At 50.7% G+C, this 20,874-nt stretch overlaps 4 protein-coding genes across 4 annotated transcripts in view; all 4 read right to left on the reverse strand.

Moving 5' to 3' along the window:
* ENH_00015170 (leucine rich repeat containing protein, putative) overlaps window positions 1-2,020 on the reverse strand; it is a gene marked incomplete at both ends in the record, with an annotated part of 2,033 nt that extends 13 nt beyond the window's left edge. Inside the window, 3 exons of the mRNA XM_013579140.1 lie at window positions 1-302; window positions 591-721; window positions 1,540-2,020. The exon at window positions 1-302 is cut by the window's left edge and continues 13 nt beyond it. Of these exons, the coding sequence (XP_013434594.1) occupies window positions 1-302; window positions 591-721; window positions 1,540-2,020 (914 nt within the window). The remainder of the gene's footprint in view (window positions 303-590; window positions 722-1,539) is intronic.
* A 6,578-nt stretch (window positions 2,021-8,598) lies between these two features.
* Window positions 8,599-15,812, reverse strand: ENH_00015180 (phosphatidylinositol-4-phosphate 5-kinase, putative; the record flags this gene model as incomplete). Its single annotated transcript, XM_013579141.1, has 21 exons — window positions 8,599-8,744; window positions 8,847-8,884; window positions 9,198-9,261; window positions 9,498-9,627; window positions 9,800-9,851; window positions 9,971-10,097; window positions 10,201-10,351; window positions 10,491-10,582; window positions 10,694-10,820; window positions 10,965-11,181; window positions 11,346-11,415; window positions 11,670-11,737; window positions 11,918-11,961; window positions 12,094-12,194; window positions 12,442-12,891; window positions 13,034-13,106; window positions 13,347-13,819; window positions 14,001-14,614; window positions 14,840-14,934; window positions 15,184-15,319; window positions 15,673-15,812. The coding sequence occupies 21 exons, from the start codon at window positions 15,810-15,812 to the stop codon at window positions 8,599-8,601; spliced, it is 3,408 nt and encodes a 1,135-aa protein (XP_013434595.1).
* Window positions 15,813-19,177: 3,365 nt separating this feature from the next.
* On the reverse strand, window positions 19,178-20,083 carry ENH_00015190 (RNA binding motif protein 39, related; the record flags this gene model as incomplete). Its single annotated transcript, XM_013579142.1, has 2 exons — window positions 19,178-19,567; window positions 19,709-20,083. The coding sequence occupies 2 exons, from the start codon at window positions 20,081-20,083 to the stop codon at window positions 19,178-19,180; spliced, it is 765 nt and encodes a 254-aa protein (XP_013434596.1).
* A 134-nt stretch (window positions 20,084-20,217) lies between these two features.
* Window positions 20,218-20,874, reverse strand: ENH_00015200 (splicing factor protein, putative; the record flags this gene model as incomplete). Its single annotated transcript, XM_013579143.1, has 1 exon — window positions 20,218-20,874. A coding segment is annotated over one exon (657 nt), but the record flags the coding sequence as incomplete, so codon positions are not given.

A 20,874-nucleotide genomic window follows, 5' to 3' on the forward strand; every position in this document is an offset into this window, starting at 1 on the left:
CGCAAAGAAGAACCAGCTGGCTGCGAGTGCTGCTGCTGCTTCCGCGCTGCTGCCGCTGCTGCTGTTGCTGCTGCTGCTGCTGCAGCAGCTGCTGCTGCTGCTGCTGCAGCGCGGCGGACTGACTGGTCGATGTTCTGCAGCACGAGCGCAGCAGCTTCCTGGAGTTCTTTGTGGCTGCGGGGGGCCAAATTCTCCCCGTCAATTTGCTGCAGCTGCTGCCCATTTGCTGCAGCATTAGCAGCAAACACTGCAGCATATTCTGGAAACCAGGCGCTGCACTCGTTGCCCCGAAAGTCCACGATCTGAGGTGTACAGACACCCCAACAGGCCCCACACGCAAGCCGCAACGCTCCGCAACGCCCAACGCCCCACACCAGCAGCAGCAGCAGCAGCAGCAGCAGCAACAGCGGCAGCAGCAACAGCAGCAGCAGCAGCACCAACACGAGCAGCATCACCAGCAACAGCAGCAGCAGCAGCAACAGCAGCACCAGGTGCAACAGCAACAACAACAGCAACAGTAGAAGCAGCAGCAGCAGCAGCAGCAACAGCAGCAGCAGCAGCAGCAGCAGCAGCAGCAGCAGGGTCCGTACTGCGAGTTTGGAGAGTCCCTTGAGGTGTTCGATTTCTCGGAGGAAGTTCGAAGGCAAAGTGCTGATGCAATTGTAAGAAAGATCCAGCTGCCGCAAATTCGGCAGCAGCAGCAAACTTTCCAAATTTGCTTCTGCAGCAGCAGCAGCAGCAGCAGCAGCAGCAGCAGCAGCAAAACACGCGCTTTGCGCCCTTTACTCCCGCTTATTTGTTCATTTATTTGCAAATATATTTGCAAAGTTATTCGCAATTTAGTTTGAAATTAATTTAAAACTCGTTTAAGATTAATTTAGAATTTGTTGCAATTTATTTGCAAATCCATTTGCTGCTGCATGCACTAATTGGCGTCCACAACCCCACAAACAAACACGCAATACTGCTGCCAGCAGCAGCAGCAGCAGCAGCAGCTGCTGCTGCTGCTGCTGCTGCTGCTGCACTTGTTGAATCTGCAGAGTACTTTACAAAATGGAAATTTCAAAAAAGAAAATAAAAATAAAAGTGGATTGAAATTAAATGAATTTGCATTTTATTTATATTTGCATTTTATTTTAAAAAAAAATAAAACAAAAACTTCCTTTAAAGACTTATTCTGCATTCCTTTAAATGCAACTCTTCCAAAACTTCTCCAAAATTCCACAAAATAAATAAAATCAAATCAAATTAAATCAAATCAAATCAAATCAAATGAAGCAAATAAACATAAATGAGAATAAATCAAATTAAATCAAATCAAATCAAATCAAATAAACTTAAATCGAAACAAACCAAATCAAATCAAATAAAATCCAACCCAGCAAAACCAAAAAGACAAAACAAAACAAACAAACAAAACAAACAAAACAAATAAAACAAATCCAACAAACAAAACAGAACAACTCCACCAAATCCAACAAAAAAAGAAAACAAAAAAGAAAACAAAAAAGAAAACAAAAAAGAAAAAAGAAAAAGGACCTTTGATTCGGTTGTGGCTGAGGAGAAGTTCCTCGAGGTTGGGGATTCCGTGGAGGTCTGGGAGAGTTTGGAGTTGGTTTTTGGCTAAGTCCAAAGTGCGGAGGGAAGGAAGCTGCAGACTGACAGTTGTGAGGAGGTTGTTGGCGGCGCGGAGGACGCGGAGGCGCTTGCAGCCGCGGTGTACAGACACCGCAGCGCCCAAGTCCCGCAAGGCGTTGTTCGAAAGCTCCAAACGCAGCAAATCCGACAGCCGCAGCCGCGGGTCCAACAGCCCCTTTCCGGGCTCTCCCAAACTCTCGAGACAGAACAAATTTGAAGAGAAGTCCAGCGCCAGGTGCTGCTGCTCGGCCCAGCGAGGGCCCAGGAACTCCTCGAACACTTCGCCGTCCAGCTGCGAGAACTGCGCGGGCTCTTCTCCTGCTGCTGCTGCTGCTGCTGCTGCTGCTGCTGCTGCTGGTGATGATGATGGTGGTGATGCCATTGCGGGAGGGAAGTGGAGTCAAAACTGGTTTAAAAAGCACTAAAAGGGAACAGTATTCGGACAAGTCCCGAGACAAACGACCCCGGTTGACCCCCAGCTCGCCGAACTCGCCGGAGCTGCAGCGGCGCGCTGCTGCGGCCGCAGCCCCGCCTTCTGCGAATTAACTGCGGAGGAAATGCGAAACTCAAAATGACAGAAATTCAAAAAGTGATGGCGGAGAGTCTGCGGCGCGCAGACCCGCGCGGGACGGACGCTCAGCTGTACAGACACCGGGAGGAACAGCGAAACCACCAGCCCGGCCTGCCCGCCGAAAACTGCGGGAACTCGCGGGAAATGGAACTCTGGAGGGAAACAAAATAAACAAAGAAATAAAACAAACATAAAGGGAGAAGAAAAGGCAGAGAAGAACCCCAATTGCAGCGGCCCTTCCACGAAACGGCGGCTCGCTGGCGGTGGGGCCCCGGCCCAGACCACTGCGGCCGCCGGACCCCGCCGCTTCTTTTTCGCCGCATTTTCCGCTAAAATACCTTTTTAAAACTCCAAAATAAATTCATTAAAACTTTTAATTCTCCGTTTGCTGCTTTTTTTCCGCCGGAAAGCTGCAGCGCTGTCGGCAGCAGCCGACACTGCCGTCGGGTGTGTAGCTCAATGGTAGAGCGGCTGACTGCAGATCAGCAGGTTCATGGTTCAATTCCGTGCGCGCCCTCTCTTTTTCTCCCCTTTTTTCTTCTGCAAACAACTTAAAAAGGTTCCTTTTTGAAAATAACTCCTTTTGTTTTCTTTTTTCTTTCGAAAAAACCCCAAATTGCGCGAGATCGTGCAGCTTTCCGTTTTTGCGCGGAGCAGCAGCTGCGGGTGTGTAGCTCAATGGTAGAGCGGCTGACTGCAGATCAGCAGGTTCATGGTTCAATTCCGTGCGCGCCCTTTATTTAATTTCTTTTTTAAATAAATAATAAAAGATATTTCTTTTAAATTAAATAATAAAAGATATTTCTTTTAAATTCAAATAATAAAAGGTATTTCTTCTGCTTTTTATGCCTTCGCTGCTGCTCCAGTTCAATTCGCTTTCAGCGACGCCCCGGAACAGCAGCAGCAGCAGCAGCAGCAGCAGCAGCAGCAGCAGCAGGTCGGCTGCGCGTCTGGTGTACGTACACCGCGATGTTTCAGATAAATAACTAATCAAAAGAGTTTCTCAAGTTCCTCTTTCACTATTAGTATTTCTTTAGCTTCTGCTGCATGCAACACATCTGCAAAGAGCTCCAGAACAAAAAGGAATTAAAGATTTATTTTCAAAAACAAAATAAACCATTTTGGCTGCAGCAAATGCGCAAATGCTGCAGCAAAAAAAAAAATAATTTCAAATTAAAATTCTCTTTCTTATTTTCTTTTGCTGCAGGAGATGCCCAAGAAACTTTAAAATTAAAACTTTGAAAATAAAAAAAGATTCTTTTTAAAAAGTCAAAAAGCAAAGGAGTTTTAAAAAGAAAAAATCAAATTCAGAATTTGTTTTACTTAGTTGAACTTTTGGAAATAATTCATATTTGGAATTCATTTTTCTAGCATTAGTTTTTCTTTAACATTTATTTTCTTTGCTGCATTTAATTAATTAAAAGTCTTCTTCGGACTTGTCAAAAAACAAACTGGAAAAAGATTTTGAATCAATTTATCTTTTAGTTCTTTCTTTTTCTGCAACAAATGAAATCAATTTACAATTTAGTTTCCAATTAAAACAAATTTTCTAGTTTGGAAAAAGATCCTTTTCTTTCGTGATAAACTAGGAGAAGTCTTGTTGAAAATGCAACAAACAAGTCACCAACCAGGTCTTGCTGCTGCTGCTTCTGCTGCTGCTTCTGCTGCTGCTGCTGCTTCTGCTGCTTCTGCTGCTGCTGCTGCTGCTGCTGCTGCTGCTGCTGCTGCTGCTGCTGCTGCTGCTGCTGCTGCTGCTGTGCAGCGCCGCGGGTGTGTAGCTCAATGGTAGAGCGGCTGACTGCAGATCAGCAGGTTCATGGTTCAATTCCGTGCGCGCCCTTTTTCTTGTTTTGAAGAAAAGAATTATTCAAAATATTCTTTTTTTCTTTTTTTAAAACTTCAAAAAAGTCTTTTTGCTTTTTCTTTTTCCTCTTGAAAAGCTCCCTTCTGTGTAAGAGCTCCACCAAAAAAAAAGAAATTTGCTTTTTTCTTTTTTTTTGCTCTTGCGACTTTTCTCAGAAGCTCGGCGAAAGCAGCAGAGGCAGCAGCAAGCAGCAAGTGCAGCAGCAGGAGCAGCAGCAGCAGCAGCGCAGCAGCAGCAGCAGCAAGCAGCCAGGCGGCGCTTTGCTGCTGCCCGCCCGCAGCTAGCGACGCAGCTAGCTGCTGCTGCACGACTCAGCCGCGCAATCAGATTCAGCAGAAAACACCCACGGCACCCAGTCGCGCAGCTAGCTAGCTAGCTAGCTAGCTGGCTAGCTGGCTAGCTGGCTAGCTAGCTAGCTAGCTAGCTGGCTGGCTAGCTAGCTGCCTGACTGGTTTACTTGCTGCCTGGCTAGCTGGCTAGTGAGCTGGCTAGCCAGGCCAGGCTAGCTGCCTGGCTAGCAAGCCAGCTAGCCAGCCAGCTAGCTAGCCAGCTAGCCAGCTAGCTAGCTGGCTAGCTAGCTAGCCAGCCCGGGACTCCAACAGAAATGGCCCGTTGGCGCTGGCTAGCTGTCCCACGGGTGTGTAGCTCAATGGTAGAGCGGCCGACTGCAGATCGGCAGGTTCATGGTTCAATTCCGTGCGCGCCCTCTCGCTTTCCTGCTGCTGCTGCTGCTTTTGCTGCTGCTGCTGCTGCTGCTGCTGCTGCTGCTGCTGCTGCTGCTGCTTCCCCCCGCAGCTGCTTCTTTCGTAGTCCTCTGCTGAACAACAACCTCCGCTGGCGTTTGTCCCTTCCTTTTGCTGCTTGTTCTTTATTGAAGTATTTTCCTTTTTCTTATTTTTCGTTTAAATACAAAATTCCAACTTCTCCCGTGTCTATCTTAACAGCTTCCCCTTTATCTCAACAGCAAAAGGTCCTTAGGCCCTGGGGGCCCCCTTAGGGGCCCCCCTAGGGGCCCCCAGGGGCCCCGGGGCCCCCGAGGGTCCCCAGGACCTCACAGGGGAGGCAGCAGTGCAGGCGCACCGCTGTGGGGAAAGCAGCAGCAGCAACAGCAGCAGCAGCAGCAGCAGCAGCTGCAGCAGCAGCAGGCAGCGCTCGTGCTGCTGCTGCTGCTGCTGCTGTCAGCGAGAGGATTAGCAGAAGTGGTGCCCCTGCTGCTAGCCACAAGGGGGGCCCCTGTGGCTAGCAGCAGCAGGCAGGGGGGCCCCCGGGGGTAGCAGCAGCAGGGGGCAAGGGGGCCCCTGGGGGTAGCAGCAGCAAATAGTGAGTGGTGTTGCTGCAGCAGCAGCAGAGGGGGCCCCCAAGTTCAACTTGGGGCCTCTAGCTTTTGTCTTAGCAGCAAATGACAGCAGCAAATGAAAAGCTATTTGAGAAAAAGTTCCTTTTGAGGGTGAGATGGAATTTATTACTTTTTTTTGTGATTTTTCCCCTTTTTATTCTCTTGTGTTCTTTTTGCCACTCTTTTTCTCCCTTTTTGTCATTTTTTTATCCCTTTTTTGTCTTTATTTTCTCCTTTTTTGTCTGCCCTTTTCTCACAATTTGTTTTCTCTCTTTCTCTGTTTGCTTTTACAATAAAATACCTTTTTGTTTCCTAAACGTAACTTTAAGAACTATTGCCACTTGAGCAAGAACTTATTTATTCAACAATCTCTCGAACATAAACTCGAAGTTTAGAAAAAAAACAAAAACTAATTCCTTTATTTCAAATTCCACTTAAAGGGATTTGCAAAACTTGAAAAGACGCTTTGTAGTAGCGCGAGGCCACTCCAAAAGCTTTGAGTTTAATAAACAAAACTGAAAAGTAAAAAAATAAAATAAATTAAAGGGAAATTGAAAAACTTGCAAAGACATTTTGTAGGCAGCAGCACGAGTTGAAGAAACAAAACAAAAAAGGAAGAGAGTGAAAGCAACTGAAAAAAAATGCAGTAGCAGCATGAAGCCAAGAAACAACGATGGAAATGAAGATAACAGAAACAATTAAAAAAGAATATAATAAAACAACTAAAAAGGAAAATAATGAAACAAATTAAAAAGAATTGCAAAACTTGAAAAGGTATTCTGCTTCCAGGGGTGTGTAGCTCAATGGTAGAGCGGCTGACTGCAGATCAGCAGGTTCATGGTTCAATTCCGTGCGCGCCCTTTGCGAAAAGTTGCTGCAGCATTTTGCAAATTCATAAAGTTGAATCAAAAAAGCACCTTTTTGCTGCTCTCCAGCAGCTTTTGCTGCTGCTGCTGCAGCCCCAACAGGCTGCTTTCCAGAAAAGGCTTTTAAACCTTCTTCAGAGGAGGAAATTCATGCATGCAGGAAACGCATGCATGCAAAAAAAGGCATGCATGCATGCAGCTGCCACCGCAGCCCCATTTTCTGGCATGTAAAATCCCTTCTTATTCTCTCAAAACCCCCGAATTGGAAAAAAGGTCTAATTGCCAGCTAGCTGCCAGCTAGCTGCCTCACAAAAGGGCACTGCGGTCATTCTGCAGAAATCTGTGGTTCACTTCTGTTCAAGTTTATTCAAAAAAGTCATTAGATCGCATTTAGCGCATGCGCTGTGGCTCCAAATTGCTGCTGCAGCAGCTAGCTGCTGCCCCGCTGCAGCCAAGTCTTGCTGCTTTCTCCTTGGCGGGGTTTTCCCAAGGAGCTTCGCTCTAAGAAGTCCGCCAGGACTTGCAGTGCTGCAAATGGCTAGCTGCTGCAGCTGGCTAGCTGCTGCCAATGGCTAGCTGCTGCGAATGGCTAGCTAGCGCGCTGCACTCCCAGCTAGCCATTTCTACTACACACCCCAGCTGGCCACCCGCTGGCCCGCGGGTGTGTAGCTCAATGGTAGAGCGGCTGACTGCAGATCAGCAGGTTCATGGTTCAATTCCGTGCGCGCCCTGCTGCTTCCTTTTCGCTGCTGCAGCTCTCTTTACTTGTTGAAATTCAGAACTTGTTGCAGCAGAAAAGTCCTTTTCAGCGCCTCTTAGCGCCCATTTGCCACTTCATTTCTTCACTCAATCTCTACTCAGGCTGTCTTAATTGATATTAGATCCTAATTCGAAGTAACAGCTACCTAACAGCGTCTGGTCTTGTTACTTGTTGCTGCACATTGACTCAGTGTTCAGTCCTCTAAAATGCTATTATGTTTGATGCCATGTTGCTGTTGTTGTTGTTGTTGCAAACCTCCAAACATTGCATGCATGCTGCTGGTTTTGCGCTTTTCTATTTCGTTTTTATTTCGTTTTTATTTCGTGCAGAGATGCAAAGCTGTTTTCGAAAGCTTTGATTCGTCTTTGGCGCAGCTGCACCTCCACCTGGGCCACAGAAAAGCTTTCAGCAAAGGAAAAGAGTAAACAGATTTGTTTGTCTAAGTCGGATCTTTTGGAAAAAGAAAGAAGTTTCGATGGAGGAAAGGAAAAGAGTAAACAGATTTGTTCGTCTAAGTCGGATCTTTTGGAAAAAGAAAGAAGTTTCCATGGAGGAAAGGAAAAGAATAAACAGATTTGTTTGTCTAAGTCGGATCTTTTGGAAAAAGAAAGAAGTTTCGATGGAACTGAAGAAAACAAAACCAGCTAAGTGGAATCCGCACGCGTTGGGCGCCTGCTGGTGGCTGTGGCTTTCCCGCGAGACGACTGTGCCTGCGCAGTGAGATCAGCTGCTGCGATTCGCAGCTGCATTCCCTTTAGAATTTCTTTTTTATTAAACTATAATGCAACTTAAATACACAATTGAGTCTGCGACTTGGCTAAGGCCGCTGAGCACTGATCAACTCGCAGAAACCTCCCGTCTTCCATCTTCATTTCGAACAATGCCGGGTCTTGTTCTGCTTTCGAGGGGCAGTTGCGTCTTCGGAAAGTCAGCAGCGGCACATTAGTAAAAAAAATGGATCAAATCAAACAGTGTGGCGAGATATGAAGTCAACGAAACGCTCTGACACAACACGCAAGACAGCAGCATCCGCCACATGCATGCGGCTTGCAACTGTGTACTGCTAATTCCCTTACTTACCCCGGCACTGCATGCACTGCTGGCCACAAAAAAGAAGCCAAGGTGATAGCAGAACCAAGAAAATGTAAGCAGCAGCAGCAGAAGACCGGGAAAAACGGAACGGTTGCACCAGCAGACCCGCAGCAGCAGCAGCAGCAGCAGGCCGATAGAAACAAAATGGTTGCACCGGCAGACCCGCAGCAGCAGCAGCAGCAGCAGCAGAATGCACCGCTGGAAGAATTCTACTTTGCACGAAATTTGGTGCACGCAAATGCATGCAAAGCCTTACGGGCATACAGTGACGGGTTGACACAAGATGCTCCTGCAGTGCTTCCCGTCCTGCAATCCACAGAACTCTACAAAGACACCCCGACGCCATTGTTGCTGTTCGATCTTTTTGAAAAATAAAAAGAGTGGAATATCCATTCACTTTTCCAGTTTTTTGGCGTTTCTGCACTGTCTTCAAAGCCAAGTGTTTCGCTGCGGGGGTACAACACTGGAGCCTTACTGGAGGACCCGAGCAACATGCTCGAGTTTCTTCTTAGCCGTCCAGTGAGTCAAAATGTCGATGATGCCCACGTAGTACAGCTTTGTGCGGTCAGTGCTCTGCATGCCGCCGAGGTCTCTGCTCCAGAAAGGCCTGTCGAAGTCTGTTCGAGCAGCAGCAAACAGACAACAAAACATGAATTTCGTCGCAATTCCGCGCCAAATTAACTCAAAAATCACCGAAAAGATGTAAAAATAATGCTCACCAGTCCCGCCACCGATAGATGAGGAAGAATTCATCAACCTGCACAAGTAAACTCACCACCCACCGCGAGCTAAGTCTCTGAGCGGCAATATAAAAGCCACCAACAAAAAGCTCCATGGAATCTTGACACGGAGTCAAAATGGCACTTAAATGATGCAAAACAAAGAATAATGCATATTAGTGCTTTCAAATATGCTTAAGCGACAGGCCACTGGTCTGATTTATGCCACGAGGATCAGCTGGGTGAATGAACGGCTCCAAGAAGTGCGCAGACACACAGTATGCAGTGAAAGAGTCCTTTAACCCTTTAGAAAAAAGATTTGATAGAGAAATAACAACACCAAATACTTACGTAGAGTGAGACGCGCGAAGCTCTTCGTCATTCAGTAGAAAGCCGTTCTGGCAGACGTTGGAATCTAGTGAAAAGTCATAAGCAGGAAAGCGCATCATTGGCCCTCAAACCACTCATGAGTAAGGACACTTAGCGAGCTGCCACAAAATGCTGCAACAGGATATCTGCTAGCTAATAGTAAGACTTCCAGTGCTCTAGTGTGTATTGTAACTTTCTGAAATTGTATCAGTGCAATGGGCGGCCAAGTGCAGTGCGGGTGTTGCTGGGGCTGCAGCAGCCAAATAAATGCCTGAGACAAACCTTGTGAACAACTTGCATAGGAAATCCCTAGCAACAATGAGTAGTCCATGATTCCGTGGTCTCTTAGGAACGCCGCGTCAATTGTCAGCTGCTCGATAAACATTTTCTTTCGCTCTTGTCCGATTTCTATCTGCACAGAAGTAGCAAAACCCATATCGGAGAAGATCAAGAATCAACTAGGGAAAACTCTGCAATTTAAATGCAGACTGGCTCAAGGATGAGTGCAAAAAAGACACGGAGTCTGACTCCATGCAGTTGCTTCCATTTCGAAGCCCCTCACCCCAACGGAAAGTACTGCGTACCATCTCTCCATCTCGCGCCATATCATTGTCCTTTCTCGCCACTGTTGGGTCACTGCTCACAAACCTCTCCGAAAAACAAACCACTACCTTAATCTTAATCTTAAAGGCACTGTGAAAACTAGCTTGTCTAGAATAGCCCTTCAACTGCTGCCACTTCAGGCAGCCACGAACCTGCGAAGCTCTGGGGGGAGCGACCGGCCCTGTGTGGAGCCCTTGAGGTCGTAGCGGCGGTGGATTTCAACTGGGGTGTGGAAGAAGTTCTCCATCACCATGAAGTACGTTTTGCGCCTCCACGGCTCTGCATGCAAGGGCCGCCAATTAAGAATTGAAGCAAATCTCGCAGCTTTTCGAAACAAATAAAACAAGACCCGCAGCGCTCACAGCAGCCCCGACCAACCCACCCTTGCCTCCCAGAATCTGCCCAGATTTGTCTTTCAAACGAATCGCGTGAAGTCCACAAAGCCGCGTCAGCATCGTGTTGGAGCAAGTTGAGACGTGTTTGTAGTAGTCAAACAGAACAGACCGCATGAAAAATGCCGTTTCCTTCGACACCTGCCGAACACGCAAGCGCAGCACCGAAACTTCCCGAAAATACTGCAACAGCAGTTCATAAATACTCTCTGAGTATCATTACTTGTTTCAAAAGAAAGCCACAAACTGTTCGCAGCGCTCTCCACCAAATGGCGCCCACAGTTTTGATCATAAATCTGCCGTCGGTGGTGTAATAGAAGAGAGAACCGCTCTTGCCCTCCGAAACCAATTCGGAAAGCGACGACAAATTTCCTGCAAACAAGTTCCGATTTTCAAGAGTCTGTTAATTAAAATGGTTTGCATTCCTCTCCTCACCGGGGAACTTGAACGACTGCAGCTCAAGAAGCAGCCGTGAACGCCTACCTAAAATCAAATTGCCAAGCAGCTGCTCGGGCCCAACAGATCTGATGTAAAGAAGAGAATCAATGCCAAATATGGCGCGGAGGCGGCGAAAGACCATCGGGGCGTAGTCAATGAATCGGACCGCGCACTGCAGCAAAGAGGAAATAGTGTTAAGCAGTTCAACAACACAAGCCCCTTTCCCTCTGTCTCAGATCCATCGTGCTGCTCCCCCAGACTGATCTTCGTAAACATTAGGCTTTTCTTGTCCAAACAACTTTGTCATGAAGCTCACTAGAGGTGGCTTTCGGCGCTGCCTGTCCAGCATGCCAGTCTTGGGTAGCACTGAAAACTTTTCCTTCATCAAGAAGTCGTAGGGCTCGACAGCTCGGTGAGGTTCACTCATTGCGCGGCTCCCAGCCAGACGAATGCCGACCATTATGTTGATAACCATGTTCCACGACTCATGTCCGAAGTGAACTACAAAGCCCTTCGTGTCTTTGCCCCCCGCTCTGTTCACAGCCACACACAAAGGCTGGTGTCAGTAAGTACGCCTGTGCATGCAGCGCCTGCTGCTGCTCCTCACACAAATACTGGTGTCAGTAAGCACGACTGTGCATGCAGCAGCTGCTGCTGCTCCTCTGCGACGCGGACTGGAGCAGCTGAGATGACTTACTTCGAGGGCTCCAAGTCGTTTTCGTCTCCCCCATGAATGGTGTCGCCTGAGGCGCGGCGCCACTGTGTAGCTGCGATGCCGCATGCAAGAATTGTTAAACGCATTCGATGAAGTTCCGCGCGGTAAGAGAGAAATCAGAGGGGAAAACATGGTAAATGCACAAGTCTAAACGCAAGCAAATATATAAGAATCGCGAGATTGACGGGGCAAACATCGACCTCCTCAAAACTCGTATGTGCAAAGTGCTACGCAGCCTCATTTTCAAGTTCATTAAAAAAAATGAAGGAAAAACTCGGCAGATATCGCTGGAATTAAACTGCGCACTTCGGCGTTGGTAAACTTTGGCCCGATTCATGTACATGCGTCTGGTGCAAGTGGCTGGCCGGCGGCGGCTGCGGCAGCAGCACAAACACAAAGTGGAAACAGTAGCCATTAGGTAGATATGTTTAAACCTGAGCTCTATTCCACTACAGTAAGTCTATTAAGGAACGATATCCAGTTCTGAGCTCTTCTCCAGGTAGATGCGCTCAGATCTGAAGTCCTCCAGGGATATTTTGGTGCTCAGGGCTCACCTATCCAAGACGCTGACTGCTGCGAGACTTGGATTGGCGACTTTCTGCAAGCCCATCAATCCGCAATGCGCAGACACTTTCAAAGACAGGAGAGAAAAGCCAAGTCGAGTCGCAAAAAAACCCACAATTGCAACAGCGGGTCCGAAATTTTGTGGAATCAAGCTGGCACAGCTCACATGCTCGTCCACTTCATCCACGACAAAGTCCTTCAGGGGAAAATGAGCGGTGTTGGAGACTCTCACAGAGTGCATGTCAGGGTATTCCTGGAAGCAGCTTACTGAGGAAATTAAGCACAAAACCACAAGCCCTTGTTTCTCATTGAGTGGCTGAAGAGCAAGTGCACGGGTGAAATGAACACACAGCAAACAGTTCTTCCTCTCTACATGCCCACATTTCCTATTTCCCAGACTAAACTGCCAGACAGATAAAACAAATGAAGTGGAAAAAAGCCCCGCCAAAAACTCAGTTTCTGCGCCAGCCCATGTCCCGACCAGCCAGCCGAGCAGCAGTCGACGCTGGCCCACTTGTGTCTGGAAAAGAGCTGCTTTCCTTGCACTTGACCATGAAGGAAACTCTTTGTCGTCTGGGCGCCTCCGGCACCTGCGCTGCAACGCTGTTGGTTCGCGTGTCTTCCGGCGCCTCCGAAGTTCGCTGCTCTCCCGCCGTTTTCAGGGAAAAGATCGGACGCCGCACGCGAGCTGTTGGCTCTCGTTGGAAAGCAGGCCCCCCACTTTTGGTGGGTTCTTGCTGCATGGCGTCTGCTGCTTCCTTGCTGTTCATGTCCACGAGAAGCTGGTCTGCGATGTGCATTGGCTGGCAAATAGCCACGGTGCTCTCCTCCAAAATGCGGTTCAGCTGCTGCTCCGCCTGCTGCAGTGCAGCAAACGCTGCAGCAGCAGCAGCCGTTGCTGCCTCCTTCGTCGCATCCGCTGTCTCCGGCGATTTCTCAAGGCGTTGTAGAATGACACTGGGTCCTGCAAGGGCCGCACAGCAGCACAAAGTGCTGCAAGGCATGCTGCAGGGTCTAAAAGACTTCGGCTAGTCGAAAACAAATAGTGAAGGAACTATGGGGGCCGTGACTGCAGCAGCAATCCCGAAGCGGGCTGCTGTACTGACCTTGTGATTGCGTTTTCCTCGGAAGCATACAGTTTGCTGCCGCTTTGTTCGCAACCTCATTCCCTCGACTGGACTGCACCAAACAAACAGAGTGACAGACAGGGAAATCAATATTCACAACATAAAGAACAACAAAAAGCAAATCTGCAAAGGAAAAGGAACGCAAAGGGAAAGAGGGGGGGGCTCTGCAGTGCGCAGCACCCAGATCACGTGCACGCTGACTGGTTAAGGATCACACAAGTCAGACGGAGAGTGAGAAGCAGCAGTTAAGCAGTTATGTTGAGGGATTCACTAAAGCTTTTTCTTGACTCACTAAAGCTTTTTCTTGACTCACTAAAGCTTTTTCTTGACTCACTAAAGCTTTTTCTTGACTCAATAAAGCTTTTTCTTGGTCACCGCGAATAGGACTGCTGGTCAAACGACCAAACGCTTCGCCATCGCCGCAGGGCAAAGAGCGTCCGCCTTCTCGAATCATTTCCAAGGGCTCTGCGGGCGCTGGAGGCACGCCCTTTGCAGCCAACGCGGTCTTCACCGCCTCGACGTCGCGCTCCACAGCCCGAAGACTCTCAGCCAGCTGCTGGAGCTGCTCTCTTTGCTGCTGCTGCAGCTTCCACTGGTGGCGCTCGGCCTGAGCCTCCGCCTGGCGCACTCGGCGCACCAGCTCTATCCGCAAAGCAGAACTGGCCTCTGAAGGCGCTGGCGGGTTTCCTCCAACACATGGAGCTGCGGTGCCATCCCCGGAGAAAACGCTGTTCTTCTTTTCCGACTTCGTCGTGACCGACGCCTCTGTGCCACAGTCATTCCGCAGCCACACGAACACACTGACGCCCCTGGGTGCTGGGTGTCTTGTTTTCACATTGCTGAGAGTCGAAACACCCACAAATAATATTGCTTCAGTTCAGATAAAAGACTGCAGCAGATTTGCACGGAGAGCTTCTGCTGCTCTGGATGCCTCCCAAGAACTGACCAGACTCGCACGACGGGGTGGCAACGTTGTTGCAAGCGACCCCCAGAAGGCACAGGAAACGCGGGCTGGTGTGGACGGCTTTCTTGAAGTCCCTCAGCATCATTCGCCGCGAGCCGTCGGGCATTTCCGAAGCAAGCGGCAGAAACGTCATTGCGATCTCTTCGTCTGAAGCCAGGATGCCTTCCCCCCCCAACAAGGCGCGGCGGGAAGCCTGGAGGCACCTGACCAGATCTACGAACTCGTCCAGCCCCAGACTGTCCGCGTAAATCACGCTGCGGTAGATTTCGAACCAGCGCATCGCTCGCGGCAGGCGCACAGACTGCGTGGAAGTCAGCCCGCGAAGTGCTGACGCTTCCCTGCCTTTTTCTCCGGGATGGAAGTCCTTCCCCTTCGGCTTGGATAGAGAGCGCAGCTGATTGCCCGCCTCAGGAAGTTGTCTTCGCGAATCCGCAGAACAGTCACGCTCATCTTGGCTGTAGGGAAGCCCGCCCCCTGAAGCTGCCGGCCCACTCAAGGCCTGCCGCGGCGGCGATGCGTGGATGGACTCTTCTGAATCTGAAGTGCTCACGGAGTGGCACCGGTAGTCTTCAAGGCACTCCCCCGTTCCCGTGTAGCTTCACAAACGCAAAAACAAATTAAAACAATTATAATTCGCGGAACCGCTTTTGACGCGTCTTGTTGCAGTGAAACATTTGCAGGAGTGCAGGCAACGACGTCAGTGCTTGCTTCAGCGCCTCCAAATCTTTTGAAACCGACGCAAGCTTGGAGATGCACAAGAAATATGCAAAACTACTGCTATTCTCACAAACGAAGACATTAAACGAGGGAGAAAGACGCACGTTGGATTCAAAATTCGAAACGAAAGGTTCAGCTTCTGGTCGTCGGTTCCGCGCATCATGACGCCCAAAGCGGTGGCGAACTCCGTGAAGCTCAGCTGGCAAAGTGACAAGAAATGCACACGCCTGATAGCAGCATTAACGTCTGGCTGAGAGCCGAAGGTAGCAAACTTAATGATTCTATCAGTCCAATTGTCTCAGTGTGAGCCTCTTGCATCTAACAAGACAACTGCGTGTCCCATGAGCCTTGTGTCCGACAATTCTTATTCACCACTCATCCTCCTTCTGCAAGTGACAGCTGTTTAACTTGCAAGCTGGAATTAATGTGTTGGCTTAATTCGTCGCACCTCTCGGTCCTTGTTCTGATCAAAAGCTCGGAACATCCGCTCTGCGATCATCGTGTCGTCCAGCATTCCCAACACTCCCAAGGTGTCGCAAAACCGAGAGAATAGCAGGCGGCCGTCCGGAGCGTACTTGCGAAACCTGAAAAGATATATAAAGGCAAAAAAGTTGAAGTGAACAGAGCAAAAGGGTCTACTGCAGAGCCATCATTCGGAGTAGCAACCCTTCATCTCTCAGATAGATCAGGCACTAATCATGTTCATCCAGCGGCAAACACAAGGAAAGGAAATATGGCAAAAGATGTACGACGTAGAGCCACACGAACAGCTCCGAAAAGAGGAATCTGACGGCGCCCACTGCCCTAGGCTTCTGCGGCGTCACCTTGTATGGGAAAACGGCCAACACTGAAATGTCACTAAGAGAACTTCGGTAAACGCTGTAGAGCTCTGCAACAGCGCATGCAAGAACTTGGTGAAAATTCTTGTTGCGCGCACCTGTCGTACAAGCCCTGAATTTCCTTGAGCGTGAGAAGGGTGCTTCGCTGGATCTCGTCCGCCATGTCCGCCGGCACGCGCGACGGAAGCCGTTCGCTCTCCGCGGCTCTCCCCCCACAGCATTTGCCGAAGCGCGACATTTGGGGGGCCCCAGAGGCGAGGGTCAGGGGAGAAGAACCGGGGCCCTGCTCGGGCTGGACTCTGCAGGGCGAGAGGGGCGCGCTGGCCCGAACGAGCAAAGAGCAAAAGAAAGATTACGGACCCTGCAGAGCCGACGCCTGTCGCACAGCTGCAGTCCGCTGAGTGCCCTAAGCAGGCGCATCCTCAGGAGGAAAGCGCATGCAGAAAGGTGAAGTAATGCGGAAATGATAAAGCAAAGGCATATGCTGCAGGGCTTGCGCTACAGACACACGCAGAAAGCGTTCTTCCACGCATGCCCGACTTCCATATGCAGCGCTGCCGCCCCTCCGCTGGCAACTGGGGCCACTCCGCGGCAAGAAAGAGGCACGTGGGCTGAACCAGCTGTGGCTTATAAAATAGAAAGCAGGAGGCGATGTTCGCGCTTTTGCTGCAGCCACCTCTGGAGAGCACGCGGACCCTTGAGCTGGAGTCCAATGCGATTCAAGACATGTTTCGACTGAAAAGGGGGGAGAGAAGCGCAGTGGTCCTTCCTCTCCTGCTGGCCTCAGGCTGTGTAGAAGGTCCAAATCAGGCCCTTACTGCATTTGTAGCGCATTGCTGGCTACAGGCTGGTTCAAACAAACCGTGAGAACACGTGGAGGAATTCGAGCGAAGAGAGGCAGCGGAGGACAGTTAAAAACACAATTCGAGTGAAACAAATGCGAAGAAACGCAGTGATGCGCATAACACAGGGGATATGGAGTAAAGGCAAGGAAAATGAGAAAGGTTTCGTTGCCAATGGGCTTGAAGCAGCGGATGTCCAGTGGGTCGGCAGTTCGCCAGTCCCCTCACTTGATTCTTTCGGGGGTCAAACGATGCTCAAAACTTCCCCCAACTATAAAAAAGCTAAAGTGGACTGAAAAGAGTTCAAGCATTTCGCTGTTCTTTGCGTCTGTGGGCCACGACTCGCATGCCCACACCAAGGCCCCGACCGCTGTGCCTTTGGCCGCCAGTTTGAGCTCTGTGGAACAGACCAGCCTACTGGTAATGGCAGATTCAGGAAGCCGATTCAGGACTCATTGAAACAGCTAGTTTGAGGCTCTTGGAGAGCATTGCCGCAAAAGACATTGCACAGTCTGACCCCCAACGCTACTGCTCGCACATTTCAACCCAACGGTTCCCCTCTACAGTGGCTCAGCATGATATGATTATCGTTTTGCTACTTTTGCAGCTCATCAGAACAAATACGCCATTAAAACAAAGAGATTTGCGCACATGCAATGCATGGAAGCATGCGCCCCCTCCTCGCAGCATGGTGGCGACAGGCAAGAACCTGGAAAATGATTACACTGCCATTTACAGATCCCAGAAAAACAATAGATCATCACTGCTGAAGAGGACAGAAAAAGTTGTGGCCACTTTCCCACCCAACGTGGCGTCGGTGTGCGGCGGAGGGAACGGCTGGTCTGTTCGTACTGGGTGTTGAAGGTTCATGCTTCATCTTCGGATGGACCAGTTACTCAGGCAGCAACGAACTATTAACTTTGTTCTACTTCGTGTGTGTAGACTGCCGCCGTGTTTCTTCGCTCTTCCGTAGGGCCAAGGAGCCAGTCTGTGACACCGAAGTGCTTGCCCTACCTGGAGAACTGTAGGACACTCCGGGCAGTTCAAACGACAGGCGCCAATCGCAGGCCTCCGTCGTTGCGCCAGAGCTACTAGCGTTGAGACGCAGCTGCTGTAGCTCGACGGGAGAGGACTCCCCGAAGGGTGCAACCGCCACGACAAATTCTTTGTGGGCTTGCACACGGACGCAGCGATACGCCGCGTGGCCACGAAATTCTGCCTTTTGTGGTGCGCGCGTAGTTTCTAATAAGCTAAAGTCGTAAGGGTGCATTGTGCAAATGTAGCCTTCGACATTCGAAGCTATAGCTGGTAGCTAAGCGAGAAAAGCCAGCCGACACGTCTCAGAAAATCCCTACCCTAAAGTAAGTAGGCTGTGAGCCGTGCTCCAGAACCTGCGCGGCGTTGAAATATAGTATTCTCTATTCCTTTCGAGCATTTGGTGGATGCTCCTGGCAAGTTCAAGCTGGCATCCACCGCGGTTTGCAGCATCAAGCAGCGCTCACCATAATGTGCGGAGGGCCGCCTAGATGCCGCTGCACTCACAAGCCATTCATGCCCTGCCCGCAACTATCTTCGGTGTTTGCGAACAGATCCACCTGAACTAGTGAGCCGGCTGGCCACCAAGGCCCGCCATGCAACATGACGTAGCTGTGTTTACTTAAAAGTGCATGAGCAGTGACAGATTTACATTCCTGCGCCGAAGAGGCTATAATAACACGCCCAGCACATGGGATCTCGCAAAGTCCCGCTCACTCCGGCAACTGAAGGAACCACATCCGCTCCACAGCACGTTCGTCAACTTACTGTCCGCAGCCTAAGACGCAGCTCGGCCTCCACACAGCAGATAAACTTACGAGACGCGGAGCTCACCGTGCTCACAGCCATGCAGCAGCATACTGGGAGCTGCTTCCACTAACCAGTTTGCAGCCAAGCTCAACACGAGCTACCGAAGGGCGCAACGGCCGCAGCGTGCAGACGCTGCTGTAGATGACCTGTGTAACTCGGTCAAGCAGAATGGATCGAGCACGAGATTACGTACAGTACGTAGACAAATACGTACGTGCCTTTGCGGAAGCTTGTAAAACCTTGAGGTAGCTGAAAGGTGCTGGAGGCTCCCCAGGCTCCGTTTTTAACCTGCCCTACGCCGTTTAGCGAGTGTCTGTTAAGCTTTGGCAGGTGAGCCTTTGCAGCTTTCCTGAAAAACCAGCGTAACTAAAGCCTGCCTGCAGGTTTTACTCAGAGACGCATAAAAACATGCCTACTCAATGCCGACCTCGAAAATAGGAAGAACTTCGTTCGCTATGTAGTGTTGTCCCGACGCTATCTGTTGGTTCTGAAGGAAAGCTTGATAGGTAAAGATGTCGAGATTTCACAGGGCAATCTGCACAGCCAGCCAGCAGGATCACAGCTAGGCTCAAGAAATGCAGCTAGCAAACGGGAGAGCTTAAACATCGGGCCAAAAGGCGCCACCGCGGAGGTGAAATAAATTTGCAACCGTTAACAGGCAAGCAGTTTAACAGATCTAAAAACGTTAAAGGAGCACTCTGCTCTACACTGGCCTGCCTGCACTTCCTTTCCCCTGCTTGCTCCGCTCTGTCCTGCACAGACTTCCATAGGGCGCATCATCAAAAGAGAATTACTTTGCAGCGCTACCCTGCTGGATGACCCCAAGCAGAGGGGAAACTGCAAGAATAGTGCGTCAAGTGAAGGCGCTAGCTACAGAAGCTTCCGTGCTGCTCCTCGGAAGTGGGGGGCGAACACGTCACGAGGAGCTGCCGCTGCTGCTGTTGCCAGTATTTGTGCTGCTGTTGCCGCACACAGCATTGATCATGGCGTCCGTCGCGAACTCCGCGTGTATTTGGCGGCCCCCGAAGAATCTGCCGTTGAGTGCGTTCTGGGCGGCCAGAGCCACTGAAGGAGCTGTGAATTTAACAAAGACCCTTCCCTCCTCATCCTTCTCGCTGAGAGAAACCTGCACGACCGATCCGTGCTTCCCGCATTCCTCTCTCACGTCATCCCGGATATCTTCGAAGTAATATTCGTCGTCGGCAGCACTTGGGTTGAACATTCCCCTCAGCACAAGATTCGAAGTCATGACTCCCGGCGCCAGCCCCCCCACTCGAGGTCCGCTTGAACTGCGCAAGAACTGTTGCTAAAAACAGAAAACAGGCAAACAGCAGCAACACACAAAAGCTCAAAACCCCAACCACTACACATATCGCCCACAAAAAGATAGCTGCAGTGAGCCTCTACCTTCGAATGCAAAGCTTTCCTTCGAAGCCGCACTGCGTACCTTGTCTGTTGACGGAGAGGCCTGCACATGCTGCTGCTGCTGCGACTGCTGCTGGGAGTCGCTGGCGGTGGAGGCAGAGGTGCGCGCGCCGCCGGTGGACGCGAGCGCCGCAGTGGATCTGTCCATCAGTTTTTGCATAAGTGCCTGTTTGCGGGAAGGATCGTGAATGTATCCAATGTCATCATCATCGAGGCCTCCTTCATCGTCGCCGTCTTGCGCCTGGTTCGCGCCGTCCTGCACTGCCTGTGGCTGCTGCTGCCGCATGAGGCTGGCTGCCTTTTCAGCTAGCTGCTTCGCTAGCTGGGCTTCGTAGGAAACTTGCGTTGCTGCAACAACGTGCGGGGGGATCCCGGGGCCCCCCAGCATCCCCGGCATTCCCTGGGGCACTGCAATCCCTCCTGGAGGCGTGGTGGGCGAGCCCTCCGGGAGGGAGCCTGAAAGCCGCACTCCGTCTGCTGCGTATCCTACCCTGAGTTCCTGTCCGTCGAGCTTAAGTTCAAACAAGCCCTTCAACACTCGTGGGCGTCGCCGGTGGCGGAGAACATGATGAAGGCGAAGCCGACGCCTTCCCCCGTGTTCGGGTCCGTGGGAATGAGGATTTCTTGAATGGCGCCGAAGGGAGAAAAGAGCGCGTGCAGATCGTCTTTGGTCAAACTCGCGAGGTTCCCCACCAGCCCGCCGACGTACACCCGCATGGGAATCTGCAGCGAGGCCGCGTCGGGCGCGGGAGTGACTGGGCACTTGGCGGCTCTGGCGGCTCTGTTTTTTTCAGCCATTGAAGCCTGGACTCTGAGGGGCTGTCCTTTGAAGGAAATGCCGTTGAGCGCCATGGCTTTGATGACGGCTTCCTGGGTGTAGAACTCGACGTAGGCGACCCCCTTGGAAACGCCGGACCGCTGGTCTCGGATTTGTTGAATATCGCGGATTTTGCCGGCATTTGCGGAAAAGAATTCGTAAATGTGCCTTTCATCGGCTTTCAGCGACAAGTTCAGCACCAGCACCGTGAGATCGTCGCGCCGCGCCTCCTCCACCTCCTTGCGCCGCAGCTCTTCCTCCCGCTGCCGGCGCAGCAGCTCCTCGCGGGGCCCCAGCCGGGTGGCGCCGCTGCCCGCGGCGGCGCCCTCGCCGGGGGCCCCCGCAGCCGCGGCGCCGCCGGAGCCCCCGGG

The sequence above is a fragment of the Eimeria necatrix genome, genomic scaffold (assembly GCF_000499385.1).
Source record: "Eimeria necatrix Houghton genomic scaffold, Enh_scaff148, whole genome shotgun sequence".
NCBI classification, from domain to species: domain Eukaryota; phylum Apicomplexa; class Conoidasida; order Eucoccidiorida; family Eimeriidae; genus Eimeria; species Eimeria necatrix.